Below are 16,738 nucleotides of genomic sequence, written 5' to 3' on the forward strand. Positions count from 1 at the left end.
ATGGCTAACTTCGGCCACGCTAGCGATGCAGCCCTCCACGAACTTTGTGAGATCCGATACAGACATTCCGCTCGAATCTGTTCGCTTCTCTCGGAGGGGTGCTCTCGATAGAGCATCCGCAGTGACAAGGTTCTTTCCAGGCACGTAGACAACGCTAAAACTGAAGCGCATGAGCCTCATTCGAAACCGCTGAACTCGCGGAGGAAGCAAGTCAAGTGGAGCTTTCCCCAGCAAGGTCACCAACGGCTTGTGATCCGTTTCAAACTGCACTTCGAGCCCTCTCAGGTATGCCTCAAACGTCTCCGCCGCCCAAGTCAAGGCAAGAGCCTCCTTCTCAATCTGAGCGTAACGCGACTCAGCCGGTGTTAAAGACCTTGAGGCGAACGCCACTGGACGGCGTTCATTCGTTTCTTGCCCTTGGAGCAATACTGCGCCTAGACCAAATGCAGAGGCGTCTGCGGAGAGTATTGTGGGATACCGCGGGTCGTATTTAGCCATGCAGCGGTTTGAACATATCATTTCTTTTATGCTAGCAAGTGCATCTTCCTGGGCTGGACCCCAGGTCCACTCGCGACCCTTTTGCAGTAGTTGCCGCAAGGGAGCACTCGTTTCCGACAGATGCGGGAGAAATCGTGCGAGGTGATTAGCCATGCCAAGAAACCTACGCACATCAGCTACTGTTCGTGGCGTTTCTAAGTTTTTGATAGCAGTTACCTTGTCCGGATCGGGTTTTATTCCATCCCTGCTGACGAGGCAACCCAAAAACGAAATTTCGGTGACCCCGAAACAACATTTGGATTTGTTCAAAGTTACGCCCGCCTGTGCAAGTGTTTCAAGCGTCTGCTGGAGGCGCTTGTCATGCTCAGCCCTTGTGGCACCATAAACCAAGATATCATCCATGAGGTTAACAACGCCCGGTGCACCCGCCAAGATTTCTGACATTCTTTTTTGAAAATATTCGGGGGCCGAAGTAATTCCGAAAGGTAGACGTTCGAAGCAGTACCTTCCGTAGGAAGTTATGAAAGTGGTTAAGAGCTGGCAGTCTTTTGACAGTTTAACTTGATAGAACCCTGAGTTGGCGTCTAGTTTTGAGAAAACTGCTGCCCCACTCAAAAGACCCAGAGTGTCATCGACGGTGGGCAGTACATAACGCTCCCTGAGGACACATCGATTCAGCTGAGTTAGATCGACCCAAATGCGAACATCGCCCGAGGGTTTCAATACTGGGACCATTCCAGCGCACCACTCTGTAGGCCCTTCTACCCTTCGTATCACCCCCTGACGTTCCATGTTTTCGAGTTCGCGCTTGACCGCGTCCCTCATCGGAATAGGAACTCGACGTGCCACATGGACTGAGTGCGGAACAGAGCCCGGCTTAAGGCGGATAGTGTACTCTCCGGTGAAAGTTCCTAGCCCCTGGAACAGCTGAGGGTACCGAGACTCATAAGCTTCGCTAGATCCCACTCCATTAACAAATTTTACTACTCCTAGTTCCTCCACCGCTGGAAGTCCCAAGAGTACTGAGCGCAACGACGTAACGACGTATACCGTCTGCCTTATCGTTGCCTGTTTCCAGCGGATGTTTGCGGTGAACTTTCCCAGAACCTTTAGGCGTTCGTCGCTAGGACCGGTCAAGACAACACCTGTTCTTTCTAGTCTCGACGGGATGCCAGGAAATGTAGATGGTACCACGGATACCTCTGCGCCCGTGTCTACCTTCGCGAAAACAGGGGTCCCATTAATGGAAACCTGAATGAACCTGGCTTTCGCGGAATCATTTCCAACAGAACCGAGGAAATGCTCCCCATTGTCCGTTTGAAGCGATGAAAGTCCTACCTTCCTAGGAGTGACGGCTTTCTTGCGGCAGACCACACTGAAGTGTCCTTTCACGTTGCAGTGGTGACACTTCGCTGACTTGGCTGGACAGGCCGACCTTGGATGCGACGCTTTTCCACAGAACAAACACCGCTGGCCACTGCCTTGTCGAGGCGTCGCGACGCCGCGACGGGTTGAGTCTTGCGTCTTGTACCGGCCCTGTGCCGAGCTGGACATCTTGGCGACGAAGTCCACTTCCGTTTCCGCTGCCGATATGACTGCGTTGTCACCGGCCCCCGGTCGAAGTTCCTGCTGTTGCTGGTGGATAGTTTCCTTGAGTCGCGCTTTGGCAAGCGCGGTCGCCAGCGTGAGGTCTGCATCCATCTGGAGGGTTTCGGAGAGTTTCGCGTTCCGAAGTCCGACGACGAAGCGGTCGCGAATCATCCGCTCCTTGAAGTTTTGGAAGTCGCACCTCTCTGCCACAGTGTGCAGAGCCGTGACAAACTGGTCAACGGTCTCGCCTGGCTTCTGACTGCGACGGTGGAAGCAAGCGCTTTCGTACACAATGTTGCGGGCCGCGACGAAGTGACTGTCGAATCGTTCTTTGACGACCTGGTAGTTCTTCTCGTCGTCGGCTGACAAGCCAAAGGTTTTAAAAATTTCCCTTGCCTGTCGCCCCATCGTGTACAGCAAAGTTCGTACTTGGGCTTCCTCGCTGCGCTCGTTCAAGCCAGACGCAAACCGGTAGTCGTCGAAAGCTTGCGACCATGTGGGCCATTCCGCCGTCTTGTCGAAATCGAAAGCTGGTGGCTGCTGGACGGCGAACATGCCTGATGAAAGTGGCTTCCGCTCGTCGCCTTCCATGCCTGCTGAAATGCAAAATTAACTGGCCACTTCTGACACCATGTAGCGTTAGGCCGCTGCTCGGGCCTACGACGCCAAAGAAAAGACAGAGACTCGCTCTCAAGGCCCAACCAGACAACCCCCTTTATTCGTCTTCCTTACGTATATATACATACAGCCGGGAGCCTGGCAACAGGCTGCGATCTTTCTAGAACATTGCGTCATCTTTAGTCGACCCGGCGCAGCCTTGGCCGTGGCCTTGGACTCCGACTCAGCGGCGCCTCCGGCCGCCGGCTAACACGAAACCCCGTGAGGTCTCGAAACGGCCGCGCCCGCTAGGTAACTCGAGCCGGTCGCATATGCCGGTAACACCACACATCACAAAAGATTAATTTAAACAAAGTTTTGACTCATGGATTAAAAGATTAGACAAGTGTATTAGTGCAAGTGGACAGTACTTTGAAGGAGATTGAACGTTTGTACTTGAAATGGGAATAAATAAGTGCAAAAAAATTTAGTTCGGTTTCTTTTGGGTCCCCCCTCGTATGTTTCGTGAAACAATTTCAATCAAGAACGAAATATAAACCACCGTTACTTTTGCCACAACGCTGTCTGCCATGGATGAATGGTAGTAGCTGCACCAGCTGTACATTGGCTAGATGTAATATAACTATACCAAAAAGATGGCCGCCACTGGCCGCATTCGCGGAGCGGGCAATCGCGGTCCAGCAAATGGACATAGAGATCAGTGACAAGACCTGAGAGGAGCGCCAGTCGCCACACGCTCCCGCACGCCTCCATCGAACACGCCACACCGTGGCGTAGATCCTGATTAGCCCGTGACGTGAGACATTCCAACAAAGCTCAGACCTCAACTACCAGGTGGTATTAGGAAATTGTTTTATTTGTTTTAAAATTGCTTTTCTTGCATTTCCAAGAGCAAGACTGCTGTTTGTGAGCTGCTGTCATGAAGCAGACCGTCTACAGAAAGGAATAGGCGCTAATATTTTTGCTTCCTTTCCCCATTAAAGCAGAACGAAAAGCTACTACTCTCCCTTTTTTAATATTTTTTAACATTAGCTATAGGAAGACTGCAATAATAAAAATACCAGAAGACGACATTTATCTTCCAATAAACAAAAGTAGCCAATGAGAAATTATATTGGAAAAGCTTCATATCCGAGGAAAGCTAGTCATATTTGAGATAGTTGCAGTCAGAGGAAAATGTCGGCTTAACGGCTGCTGTTGAGGTCACAGGCAGTTATGATAAAAATGATTTCTTAGACGAAATACCGAAAGAGAAACAATTAATTTCACAGCACTGCGATTCACCGAAAGTGCCCATCTTGAACAGAGGAGATGCTCTAGCTTCTCCGCGTACGGGCAGCCGTCGATGAAGCTTTGTGTCGCGTGCTAGTGCACGCTGGTTTTTCGACATAGGGTTTCGAGCGAGGAGGCCAATGAAGACAGCGGCCATCTTGTAAACACCAACTTTTTGGGAGGCCGGAGCTGGGCGGCCATTTTGCGCCACCCAGCTATATTCCATTCATCCCTAAGCTGACTATATTCCATTCATTTATAAGCTGAGACTGCGGTGAAAGCTACGCCCTCAATGGACCAGTCATACACCCCTCTTTCGCCACGGGATCACGCTTCCGCTCATTCCCACACACCGAGGCACTTAGCTCCCACTGCTGTCTCAGCCCAGAGCCGTGTATAGAGAGAGTTTGGTCAATGGGAGGAGCGAGCAGAGCCTGGGCGTGCACCAGAAGCAGAAAGTGGGCTTGACATTCTCTCTGAGCAGAAGACTAAAAGAATCCCTAGTGGTAGTAGCGAGAAGCTGTTTGAATCATAGGTATATGTTGCTATACGGTTCTAATAAGCACGTAAGTGTGAAGTGTAGTGACCCTTCATGGCTGAAAATAGGGTGCACGTGATGTTACGATCATGATCTTGCAGAAAGATGTAAGAAAAAAAGGTGCCGCTCAACTCTGTTTTGCTCGGGGAGAGTGCGACCGCTCGGACGGTAGATTCCCGGCCCTCGGCGCACGGGTCATGTTCATCGTTCCGCCAGTCGCACTCTTCCACCATAATTTTGGGTGACCGTGATTGATACATCACGTTCACCACATTTTCAGTAACCGAGAGTTACTCCGACGCACTTATTAAGTTTTTTTTCTCGCAACCACCGCCAGGGTATTATTTCCAGCCTCTGATTGGCCACATTCGAATTTGTGAAGACGCCCTGGAACACGCCCAGCCCGCTTTCAGCAAACGGCGCCTCCTCAATTGTTTCCTATACTTCCCAACGAATGGCCAAACTTTCTACATACTTGGCTCTGTCTCAGCTTAGGGGTGAACGGAGTATAGGGCACCATGTCTCAATGCAAGGAAATTTCGTAAAGTCTAAAACCGGGTACAGCAGAGCGACCGGCCAAGGGGAAAAGATCAGAAGGTTTGAAAGACCACTTCTTGCAGGGCAGACTCGTAAATTGAACGATCACGAGCGCTGGAACAATGTGAAGAACATCAGGGGCTTATTTACTGTCCTGAAAGAACTGAAGGAACACACGTGTTGGAACGCTGCAAAGAACCTCAGAAACTGATAAACTGCCCTAAAAAAAACTGAACGAGCACGAGCACAAGAACGTTGTGAAAAACCTCAGGGGCTCTCTTTGTGCCCAGAAAAGAGTTAAACAGTCGAAAAAACGGGATGGGCCGACAGGCTTGGCCGACGCACCAAATAATACCGGTAGCTGACTCGCCGAAATATAGTGGTAGCTGACGCACCAAAATGTAGTGATCCTGTGGTGGAGATGCGACGATGGTGGTGGTTCAACGATCCGGCTGCTACTTGGCAGAAGGCGACATCCAGGACAGGCCGGTAGAGCGGCAGCGCTATGGGGTGCCGTGACGGGTGACGAGGCAGATGTGATTGACTTTTAGGTTTAGGTTTAGTAAATCATAGAGCAGAGGCTTTAAAACTGAAGAACGCAAACGGCGAAAGAGGCGCAAGTTCGGGCTCGCGCTGGCGCTTGTAAAAGCACCACTAGCGCCCTCGACGACGCAACAATCTACTAGGTGATATCAAGGAGCGGCCAGGATCTTTAAATCGACCGCCAAATTCGGTTTTTAACCTATAGCGTTCCGATTTTGTACAACGTTGGCCAAAGGTAATGCATTTTTTTTATAAAATTTGCAAAAAGCGAGCTTACCTGAGGAAAAAGTAAGAAAAAAACAAAAATGCTTAGCTGCTATGGAAAAGTCAGTGACGACACCGGTCTTCAAACCACAGGGCGCCCAATGGTTTGAAGACCGGTGGCTTCGCTGCGTTTCGGTAGGATTTAAGCATTTTTCTTCCTTTACGTTTTCCTTAGGTAAGCTGGCTCTTTGCGAATTTTATAGAAAAAAATGCGCCACCTGTGGTCAACGCTGTACAAAATCGGGACGCAATAGGTTAAGAAACCGAATTCTCAGGTCGATTTAAAGAGCCTAGCCGCTGCTTGAACCACCCGATAGTAAAAGCCAATTACTACGCTGCCACTGAATTTCAACGTGCTACAGAATTCGAAAGTTCACGCAATACGTACGTAAAGCCGGGAGCTTACAACCACGGCGGGTGCAGCTCAGAAATTCAACCAGTCCGAGATCAATGAAAACAGTACGGGCGACACAATCACATACCTCTGAGCATGTTTACCCTGCCTATTTTCTGGCTCAGTGTTCAGTGGTTCAACGCAATCAGGTATACAACTAATCATTTTGTTAAAACATTCTTTGCAATTATATACCGCAAAAAAATATCCTCACCTCAGTTCGGAAAACACCCACGTCGTTTGTTGTTGTTATGATGCCACAGCTAGTACATCATACCACGGTCCACAGCTGTCGAGACCAGTGTTGCTGCTCGCGCTGACAAAATGTTTATTCCACCAATCTACGCGAACCGCAGAACAGATGTGATCTTGGCGGATCTTAAAGGATTACGAAAGGTGAGGAAGGATATAATTTAGAGTCTTTCTGTAGTTATCTAAGTTACTAATAATATTTGCGACTGCCTGCACGTGAATATCAGATTCGAAAGTTACCCCACCCCCTCGCCGTCACCTGCAGAAAGGTGGTCATTCCACAGTTGTTTGGGGTCGTCACTTTGCCTAAAGGCCAGCAACTTGCCTTTTGTGGTGGTCAAAGCCTCCAAAGCGCCATTTGAGTACCCAGGGTAGTAATTTTTCCTTAGAGTGTAGCCATAAACACTGAATATCAGGAACGTCATCGATTACAACAAAAATCCAAATAACTTTTAAGGATAACGGCAACGCCCACACCACGTGATTCGCGATCGTTCCGAACAATGTTATACGATGGGGGAATGATCTCTGAATCATGAATAGAACTATGCAGCCACGTTTCTGTTACAGCAACGATGTCAGGTTCGTGATAAAACAACAAATACTCAAGGCCAACGATTTAGTTAGCAACACTTCTGGCATTGACGTTTATTAATTTCAAATATTTCGACAAGGTACGACGTGTCACGGTGAAAAGGCACCTTCAATAGACGCCATGGAACGTTCTTGTTTATAAATACAAATTCTAGTGTCACTTTCCGTTGCCCACGTGTAAGTCAAGTTGTTGATTATCAATTTGTTGTAGACGAGTTTTACCCTGTCACCCTGCCTCCTGTTAGCGTCCACACTATCCCACAATTTTTGTTTCGAAGTAAGCGTACTTGTCTTGAGTAGTCGTCGGAGATAGAAATTTCGGAACCTTTTAGTTTATACGTGTTTTTAAATAAATTGTCATTTTCCTTAAAACCACGAACATTCAAGATCACAGGCCTCGGGCGATTTTCTTTGTTATAATTAAGCCGGTGGGCCCTTTCAATGGTGGTGACGTGTAAATTCAATTTACCAACAAAAGCATCACTGCAAACTTTCTGCCTCAGTTGGACAGGGCTCTCTAAACAATCTTCAGGTATGCCAAAAACAATAACTTTGTTCCCGTCGACTACGATTTTCATAGTCATCAAGCTTCTTTCCAATTTGAGAAACAGTCACTCTTAAGTCACAAACAGTGTGATTTAGCTCAGCGACACTAACCTCGTAATCCTAAAAGGACTTCGCCGTGTTATGGACCTCATCAATGGTAGCCTCAATAGCGCATAGTCACTTATTCACTCCTACAAACATTTCCTTAACGCTTTGTTGTTCCTTTCGCGATTCTTTGATGTCATTGCAACGTGCTTCTGGCTTTTAAAATCTGCTGAATGGGATCCTGCCTATCAGCTTTACTAGTTTCATCAGGGCCTAGGTTAGTTTCCACGTTTTCGGCCAGTAGTAACCACAACTTTACCGTACGAACACGTTCTACAAGAATGCGAAGAACAGTGCCGGGGCATGCCAGCACAATAAGGCAAACATAATTATTATGAAACTCTTAATAAATTGACTTATTTTTACTAACAGGCGTAGTCAGGAAGAGCCATTTAGTCGTGATGCTCCGAGATGCGCTACCATGCCCACTGGTGAAATCCAGTCGGGACGTGGCTTTTGTAGGATATGTAGCTGCTGTCGGGAACGGTGCTGACGTCACAGAGACACGTAATCCCGTTGTGTAGTTATCGCAGATGCAAGGTGAGTCAGTATCTTGATGCTGCACTTGAACCGATGGGTGCTGGTCACATGTTGGAAGGCAACCGACCGATGCCAGCATCAAGAGCGTAATCTGGAAGAGCCATTTAGTCGTCATGCTCCGAGATGCGCTACCATGCCCACTCGATGTGGGCATGCTAGCGCGCTATAATTATATTAAAACATTTGCTGAAAACAATGTATTTTTATGCTTTTATTCAACAGCTCGGTTTGTGCGCTTCGTTGAAGTTCGAGTGCTGTTTTATTTTTAGGGTCTACACTTTGCAAGATTGCAGATATTGAAAAGCCCCCAGCGTCTTGGAGGAGTGATAAGCTAATGTAAAACAACGAAGTATCGTCCTTCAGAAAGTCGATCGTCAAAAGTGCGGATAAGGGTCCGCGTTGGCTTTGTTCAAATAGCTTTGCACATCGTCCTCTGGTTCACGTCAGAAGAAAACAATTAATGGCCGCAATAAGGTGATAAACTTTCGAAGCCAAGTAAAAGTGATGCTAAGGTGCAAATTACGGGTCACTACCGTCACAACACCCCCCCCCCCCCCCCCCCCCCCCCCCCACCCAGCTTTAACCGACACAGTGTTAAGGTTTTATTATAACGCTTCCTTGGCAGCAGAAGAGCGGGGTGTTATATTTATTTACTTTTTAATTAACAATGTTGCCAGTGGCCTGGTCGGTGGCAACGCGAAGGGCAAACACTGCTTTGTAGATAGTAAAAGTAAACAGGGCAAAATATATAAATCGTAAGTACCAACAAGAACATATGACGTAAACAATATTCGCTTTAGCACATCCACTGCCAAACTGTGGAGGCAATGCAACAGACGAAACAATGTTGTATTATCGTCGAAACTATATTTTAATATCTAACAAATACTCAACGAACTACTGAAGCGACATTGAATGTAACACGTCCACTCATATGAATGACCTGGTGTGAATTGATGAAACAGAGAGTGAACAGCAAGTATATTGTCACGAAGGAACAAACGAGGAAACAAAGAATAACTGGGGGAAACCGAAACGTTTAAGGGGGCGAACTTGTGTCCAAAAATAAAAAGGGAGCAAGAAAACAGGAAAGCGTCATGGCGTCGAAGTCGGCGTAACAGCAGAGTCGACCTCTGGGGCGAGGGCGAGACTGACTCGACAAGGTCATGGGCGGGCTCTTATCTAGTGTGAGTCACTATCTGCAAGATTCGGCGAAAAAGGCTTGAGCATTGTGCGCTCGGGGCGAGAATGAACACGCACGTTCTAGAACAACAAAAGCAGGAATAAATTATAGAAGTTATGTCCGGAGCAAGAATAAACGTGAACCCTCTAGAAGTCCGTGACTAAATGTTGCTTTCACGGCCCTGCGCGCGGTATTATCCTACACTTTAAAAGCGCATCGTCCTGATGCAGCACAAACCGAGAACAGAACTCCACAACAAAAGGACAGCAGAATCGCGAGGCACGGTTCACAGTTTGACGAAAGTCTAAAGTTATATTGTTCGTAATACGACTTGGGGCGCACGACGTGGACTACTTCCGGTCGCGGCTGACGTCCTCTTTATGGTCGAGTTCCGTCGGGAAGCACCTCGTAGTTCAGCTCCCCGAGGCGACGAAGTACCCTGTGTGGTCCAAAGTACCGTTTAGGCAGTTTCTCATTGAGTCCGCGGCGACGGATGGTCGTCCACACCCACACCCTGTCTCCGGGCTGGAAGTGGACGTCCTTGAGACGGAGGATGTAGCGGCTCGCGTAGACGCATTGCTGGTCTTGAATCAGGAGTCTGGCGAGCTGGTGGACTTCTTCAGCCTGTTGAGCAACCGCCTGGACGTCGTCACTCTCATTGTCAGCTGGCTCATGGGGCAGCATCGCGTCCAGCATGGTCGTTACCTTTCGACAAAGTACAAGCTGGAAAGGTGTGAATTCAGTGGTCTCTTGAACCGCCGTATTGTAGGCGAACGTGACATAGGGCAACACCTCGTCCCACGTCTTGTGCTCTACGTCAACGTACATAGAGATCATGTCGGCGATTGTCTTGTTGAGTCGCTCTGTCAGTCCGTTAGTCTGCGGTTGGTATGCAGTGGTACGACGACGGCTGGTGTGAGTAAGCCGGAGGATTTCTTGGGTCAGCTGTGCCATGAACGATGATCTGCGATCTGTAATCAGAACTTCGGGAGCGCCATGCCCAGATGACGATGGACTCAATGAAAAACTTGATGACTTCAACCGCGGTCCCTGAAGGAAGGGCTTTCGTTTCTGCGTACCGCGTGAGATAATCTGTGCCGACGATTATCCAACGGTTTCTCAGTGTCGACGGCGGAAAAGGACCAAGTCAATCTCTTCCGATCTACTGAAACGGTTCAGTCCGCGGAGGAATTGGCTGCAGGAGGCCTGCCGGCTTCGTCAGCGGTTTCTTGCGTCGCTGGCACTCGTGGCAGGATCGGGTGTAGAGTTGGACGGTTTTGGGGAGCTTGGGCAAGTAATACTTTTCACGAATACGGGCCAGTGTCTGGCTCTATCCAAGGTGTCTGTACGTCGGGTCGTCGTGACATGCTTGAAAGATCTCCTTTCGGGGGTCGGTCGGGATTACCAGCAGCCATGGCGAGTTGTTGTTCCTGAAGTTCTCTTTGTAGAGTACGCCTTGTCGAAGGGCGAAGGTCGGCAGGGCTCGATTGGCGCGCAACTCCAGATCGTCTCGATGACGTCGTGCCATGTCGTCGGTGTTCACTCTCCTAGGAGGCACTCGGTGTCATCGTCGTCGCTGATGCCGGAAGGTATTTCGACAGGGGCCCTAGACAGGCAGTCAGCGTCGCTCTGCTTGCGTCCTGACTTGTAAACCACAGTCTGCTGAACTCTTGTAGTCCGAGGCTTCAACGAGCGAGGCGTCCTGACGCTCCTTGAGGTTTGCAAGCCAGCAGAGCGAGGGTGGTCCGTGACTACGCGGAACGGGCTTCCACACAAGTACGGACGCATCTTCGTGATTGCCCAGACGACCGTAAAAGCATTTGTTCTCTGTCGTTGAGTAATCTTTCTACGCCTTAATCAGTGTCCGACTTGTGTAGGCGATGACTCGCTCGGTGCCTTCTTGCACTTGAACTAGTGCCGCACCGAGTCCTGCGTTACCTGGATCAGTGTGAATCTCGATTTCCGCACCCTGATCGAAATGTCCAAGAACAGAAGGCGTCTGGGGTCGTCGCTTCAGCTTGTCGAATGCCTGCTGCTGCTCCTCAGCCCATTCGAACCTCTCGGCGTCCTTTGTGAGGTCAGTGAGCAGCGCGGAAATCCTTGAGAAATCCTGAACGAAGCGACGATAGTAGGCGCAAAGTCCTAGGAATCTTCACAGAACCCTCTTGTCTGTCGGCGCGGGAAATGATGTGACAACGCGAGTCTTTTTGGGGTCTGGGCGAACGCATTTCGTTACTAACCACGTGACCTAGAAACTTCAATTCGTCATAGGCGAACCGACATTTTGACGGCTGGAGGATGAGTCCGGCGGTCAGTATACCTTGGAGAACAACTCGGGTTCGTCGCAAGTGCTCGTCAAAGTCGCCGGAAAACAACACGACGTCGTCGATGTAGACAAGACAGCTCTGCCACTTCAGTACTGCCAATACGGTGTCCATGACACGCTGGAAAGTTGCTGACGCCGTGCATAGTCCGAAGGACATCACCTTAAACTCGTACAGTCCATCCGGCGTGACAAAAGCTGTCTTTTCTCGGTCCTGTCCGTCCACTTTAATCTGCAGTTAGCCGCTCTTCAGGTCCAAGGATGAAAGGTATCGAGAGTGGCGCAGCCGGTGTACCGTGTCATCGGTGCGGGGAGTACATAGACGTCTTTCTTCGTCCCCGCGTTCAGCTGCCGGTACTCCACGCAGAACCTAAGCGTTTCGTCCTTCTTCTTCACCAGTACGGTTGGAGAGGCCCATAAACTGTTTGAAGGTTGGATTATGTCGTCGTTCAGCATCTCTTCAACTTGTTCCTGTATCACCTCCCTTTCTTTTAGGGAGACTCTGTACGGCGATCAATGCACGGTACGCGCGTCGTCCTCGGTAATAATGTGGTACTTCGCAACGGCGGTTTGGCGCATCTTCGACGACGTCGCAAAGCAGTCGCAAAATTCGACGCGAAGTATAATAAGCTATCGTCTTTTTGGGCCCGGAAGCTTTGGGTCAGTGTCGAGCTGCTCTGGCGACGTACTGTTTTGCTGAGGTGGTAATGATTCTTCAGTAATCGCGGCGATTTCGGCAGAGTTCCGGAGTTCCTTGACGTGCATCTCGGAAGTTCGTCACGAGGACCATAGTGCGGCCGTCCTGAAGATGAGCTACTCCTCTTTCGACGCCTATTCCTCTTCCCAGAAGCAACTGACGGTTTCCTTCCACAACAGCCGCGCAACAGGTAGCTACATCGGTCCCGACGGGTACGACACACTTCATCGCGGCGGCAGGCTCACGTGGTCGACAACGATTTGGACGGCGGCTGACGCTGTTGGGGGTATCTCCGCAGGCGGAACAGGCGTCCGCAGCGTCAATCTGACCGCACTAAAAACGATGACGGCGTCGTATCCGAAGAGAAAGTCCATGCCGAGAATGAAATCTCTGGAGTAATCTTCTAGAACGACGAAATTTACAGGACACGTTTCGCCGTGAATTTCGACCTAAGCAGTGCACCACCCGAAGCCGTAATAAGGTGTCCATCGGCGGTTCGAATTTGTGGTCCCCCCCCCCCCCCCCCCGGGCGTCGTAATTTTTCGCAGGCGGCGACTGAGCCTCCCACTCAAGACTCAGCAGTCTTCTCCGTTGTCCACGAGGGCAGATGCGTCGTAGCAGTCGAGAACAACTTTTAGGTTGTTGGGCACCGTAGCAGGAGCGTCGTTGCAATGTGTGACATCGGGAGAGTGGGAGCGCTCCGGCGTTCCTCGAGGCTCTTTAGTTTGGTCGTCTTCGGTAACGCCACCTCCATGCGTTGCCGCACCTAGTTCACCCGGCGACGCAAGGCAGACAGGGTCTCTGGGCGGGGTCAGTCTCAGAGGAAACATTTTCTATTTATACAGATTGTTGGCGCCAACGTAAATTCGAGACTAGCCAACATACTTTTTATTGTTCTCCAGCGAGCATTTTGTTGTCTGTAGAAGTTTACATTGGGAAACACAATCAAGTGCATTTTCTAAGTCTAGAAAAACTGCACCAGTTTGACACCCCCCCCCCCTTCCTCTTATGCACCTACCTTTTCCAAATTCGTCGATACTGTAAAACAACTGTGTCTCTGTTGACAGACTTCGGCAAAATTCATGATATTCGGTAAAAAAGACCCGCTGTTTTAAAGTATCTTCCTTAAAAGATGTGAGATAAAGTGTCACAGAAATTTAATACTTGTGCATACATAGAACTGAGACGGGACAAAAATTAATCACACCTTGTTTTTAACCAGACTTAAACACTGTCAAAACTATCGCGACCTTCCATTCTTCTGGTACCTTACCCGAGTTCAAGCTAAAGTTGTAAATTGCATAGAGAAATTTTGAGCAACCCTAAGCGATACGGTGTAAATATTCGGTATAAAATTGGGTCAACACTATTTCTTCCTTTGAAATGATATCTGCTTCAAATATTGCCTTCTCTGGGAAAGCAATGTTTGTTATGTTTTACTGGTTTGTATTATAAGGTGGTGCAGTGATCGCTTGACCAGTGCACACTGAAAAAGAAGAATATTTCGATGTTTTTGAGATGGAGGGTTCTTTTGTTAGTTCTTTGCCATTCACCCTAACCTTACAGACGTTGACGTTTAGCGGTCAAGAGACGGCGCAAAAACATCTGGGGATCATTTCGAAGAATATCAATAATTGCACGTTAACAATCTAACAACCAGTTTTATGGTTTATCCTTGGCGCTTTCTAAGAGATGTTAACAAGGACTAATAACACTTTTTCTTGATCGCGGTATTACTGGAGCGCTTCACACGGCGTTTTAGCTGCAATATTCTCCTAGTCACTGACATATTCAGCCAACAATACTGCTTTTTATAAAGAGGTATGCAATTAGTGACACATGCATTCATCATTTTGTATCGGAGAAAACAATTTTCTGAGAGACAGGTATATGGTCTTGAATTGAACTGTTAGTTTGGGTTACTCGTGTTTTTGATTAAGATTGCGACCGACCTGGATTGATGTCTGAAAAATGTTTTGACTGGTTGCAGAAAACAACTATAAGGTGAACCTAAAACGTCAATGCTTGCGTTTGGCGGTAGACACACAGCACCCAAAGCAAACCTTAAAACACGAAATTTTAATATAACCCACACTACTTTGACGTCACTCGCAACTGTTATCACAGTGAACTGAAAACATTTCTTTCATAGCAGTAGCAACCCAACCACGCTAGAGGTTTGATGTTTTTCGAACAATAGTGCAATTACAAGGAATGAATTTGTCACCTGATATATTATCGTCAGCATTTTAAGACATCGAATACTTTGAAACTTTAAAGTTCTATTCACCAGAGGTTTAGCATTAACAATCAAAACTCGCTGGGGAGGTGGGGAATTTGGATGCGACTGGTTGCGATTAGGCGGCAGTGCCTCAGTAGTACCGAATCCGTAGGATTACAAGTATACAAGAAATGCCATTTTACGTTAGCAAGTGAAAGCTTTATTGTTGCAGTCAGGTTCAGAAGTTTAAAAAGCATGAAGGCGAAGTACGACCTGACAATCCCGACAGCAGGCAACTGTTAGGCTTTCCCCTAACAGAATTACTAGCAAACATTTTAAAGCCAGTGTATTTTACCACGCTACGAGAATTTATGCACAAGAATGTGCTCTCCGGTAAATGTTTTGTGCAAGTAAAGTTCTTCCGCCACTTAAGCTAATTTGATTTAAAAGCTGAATTCTGCCAGTTGTAAGCACCTGTCCTTTTAGTGGTCTCGACTACCTCACTTAGTGCATATGTAGAGTGTACCGAAAGGAGCAAATATATGCTTTGACAATCGTAGACATGTAATATATTGTGCTGTGCTCTAGATTCGCATTCGACAGTTTATTTTGAAAGTAGGCCCAGCATCCACAATAAAAGAAGCGGAAGTAAAGGCTTGTTTGGTTCGGCAATGTGTGAGCATATAGTGACTATTCAGTCCAAGCCATTGCGAGTATACACATCAGTTTTATTACGGTATGTTTTCTAGGATTGAAGTGAGCCACTTGAACCCTAATCATTTTTGGTTCTATTTTCGCTTTCGGCTACTACGTAGGATTCGTTGATTCGAGCGAACTATTCTTTAACACAACATTACCAAAAGAAACATTTGATTTGTATGAGGAAATTATTGGTTCAATGCACGCATAAGATCAAATAGGTTTATATAAGAACATATAAGTTCATACAACAGTATAGAAAAATTTATAAGAAACTCATAAGAACAGAAAGACGTTTAGAATTATCTGTAATGCCGAATTAGAGCGCAGCTCTTAAGGAAGAGGAGGGGAGGGTATGGAGAGGACGGTATCCTCCCCTCCTCTTCCGTACCCTCTCCTCCTCCCCCTCCCCTCCTCCTCCCCTTCTCCTCCCCCTTCCTCCATCCTCCTTCCTGCCTCCCTCCTCGCTCGTGACGTAACTTGTGACCCTCGTGACTTTCGTCGAGGCCTTCATGAGTGACCTTCGTGACGTAACGCGAGACGTCACGAAGGTCACTCGTGAAGGCCTGGTGAATGTCACTGTGAAGGTTGTGACCTTCGTCGAGACCTTCGGGACGTCACGTAGGACGTAATTAAGGGAAACGTCCGATCATGCAACGCCCGGTTATGCCGACGGCGACACCGCTCAGCCTGGAAACCGGCACCTAAGAGCTGCGCTCTAAAATTGCCTATAGCTTCTAATACAATGTATTGTTCTTATATGTTCGTATATGATTATGATTTGCTGTTATATGATTTTATCCAAGCATACGTGTTTATTGGACCAAGAAACTTTTTATACGTATAATATTTTTGACTACGGTGCTGATTTCGCATATCGCGTTTCCTTCAATGCAGGTACATGTGAGATTTGGTACTACATCAAGCCAACAGCACCTGGTAACGGAAAGAAGATCGCGGCCTGCGAGGGAACATTAGAGCAAGCATGTAGGGCAGCAACAATTTATACGTACTGGACCGAAAAATGTGATCAGAAAACAAAATAAAAAGCCGCACTCATCACCAGCTCATGACATTTACGGTCTACTCTAAGCCTCACTTCGAGTTTGTATACCGGTTTCGTGAAAGTAAATAAAAATGCTGCAGCCCATCTGTTGTCTGTACACTATTATAAACTTATACAAAGTTATGTCGTCTGAAATTAATATTATAATTGAGGTCCTTCCAGCAGGATACTGCTTGCAAACACGCCTCCGCGTTCCGTCACAAAGGTCCATGCTGAACAAAGGTCGTTCAGCCTTCTCGGACGTCCAGTCCTATTTCT

General features: G+C 47.9%; 1 protein-coding gene across 1 annotated transcript in view; it reads left to right on the plus strand.

Moving 5' to 3' along the window:
* The window catches only part of LOC121832950, a 35,767-nt gene extending 19,307 nt beyond the window's left edge, over positions 1-16,460 (plus strand). The window contains exon 3 of the mRNA XM_042293194.1: positions 16,312-16,460. Within this exon, the coding sequence (XP_042149128.1) occupies positions 16,312-16,460 (149 nt within the window). The remainder of the gene's footprint in view (positions 1-16,311) is intronic.
* Positions 16,461-16,738: the final 278 nt, after the last annotated feature.

This window comes from Ixodes scapularis, unplaced genomic scaffold (genome assembly GCF_016920785.2).
Source record: "Ixodes scapularis isolate PalLabHiFi unplaced genomic scaffold, ASM1692078v2 PGA_scaffold0__279_contigs__length_252992795, whole genome shotgun sequence".
Classification (NCBI taxonomy): domain Eukaryota; kingdom Metazoa; phylum Arthropoda; class Arachnida; order Ixodida; family Ixodidae; genus Ixodes; species Ixodes scapularis.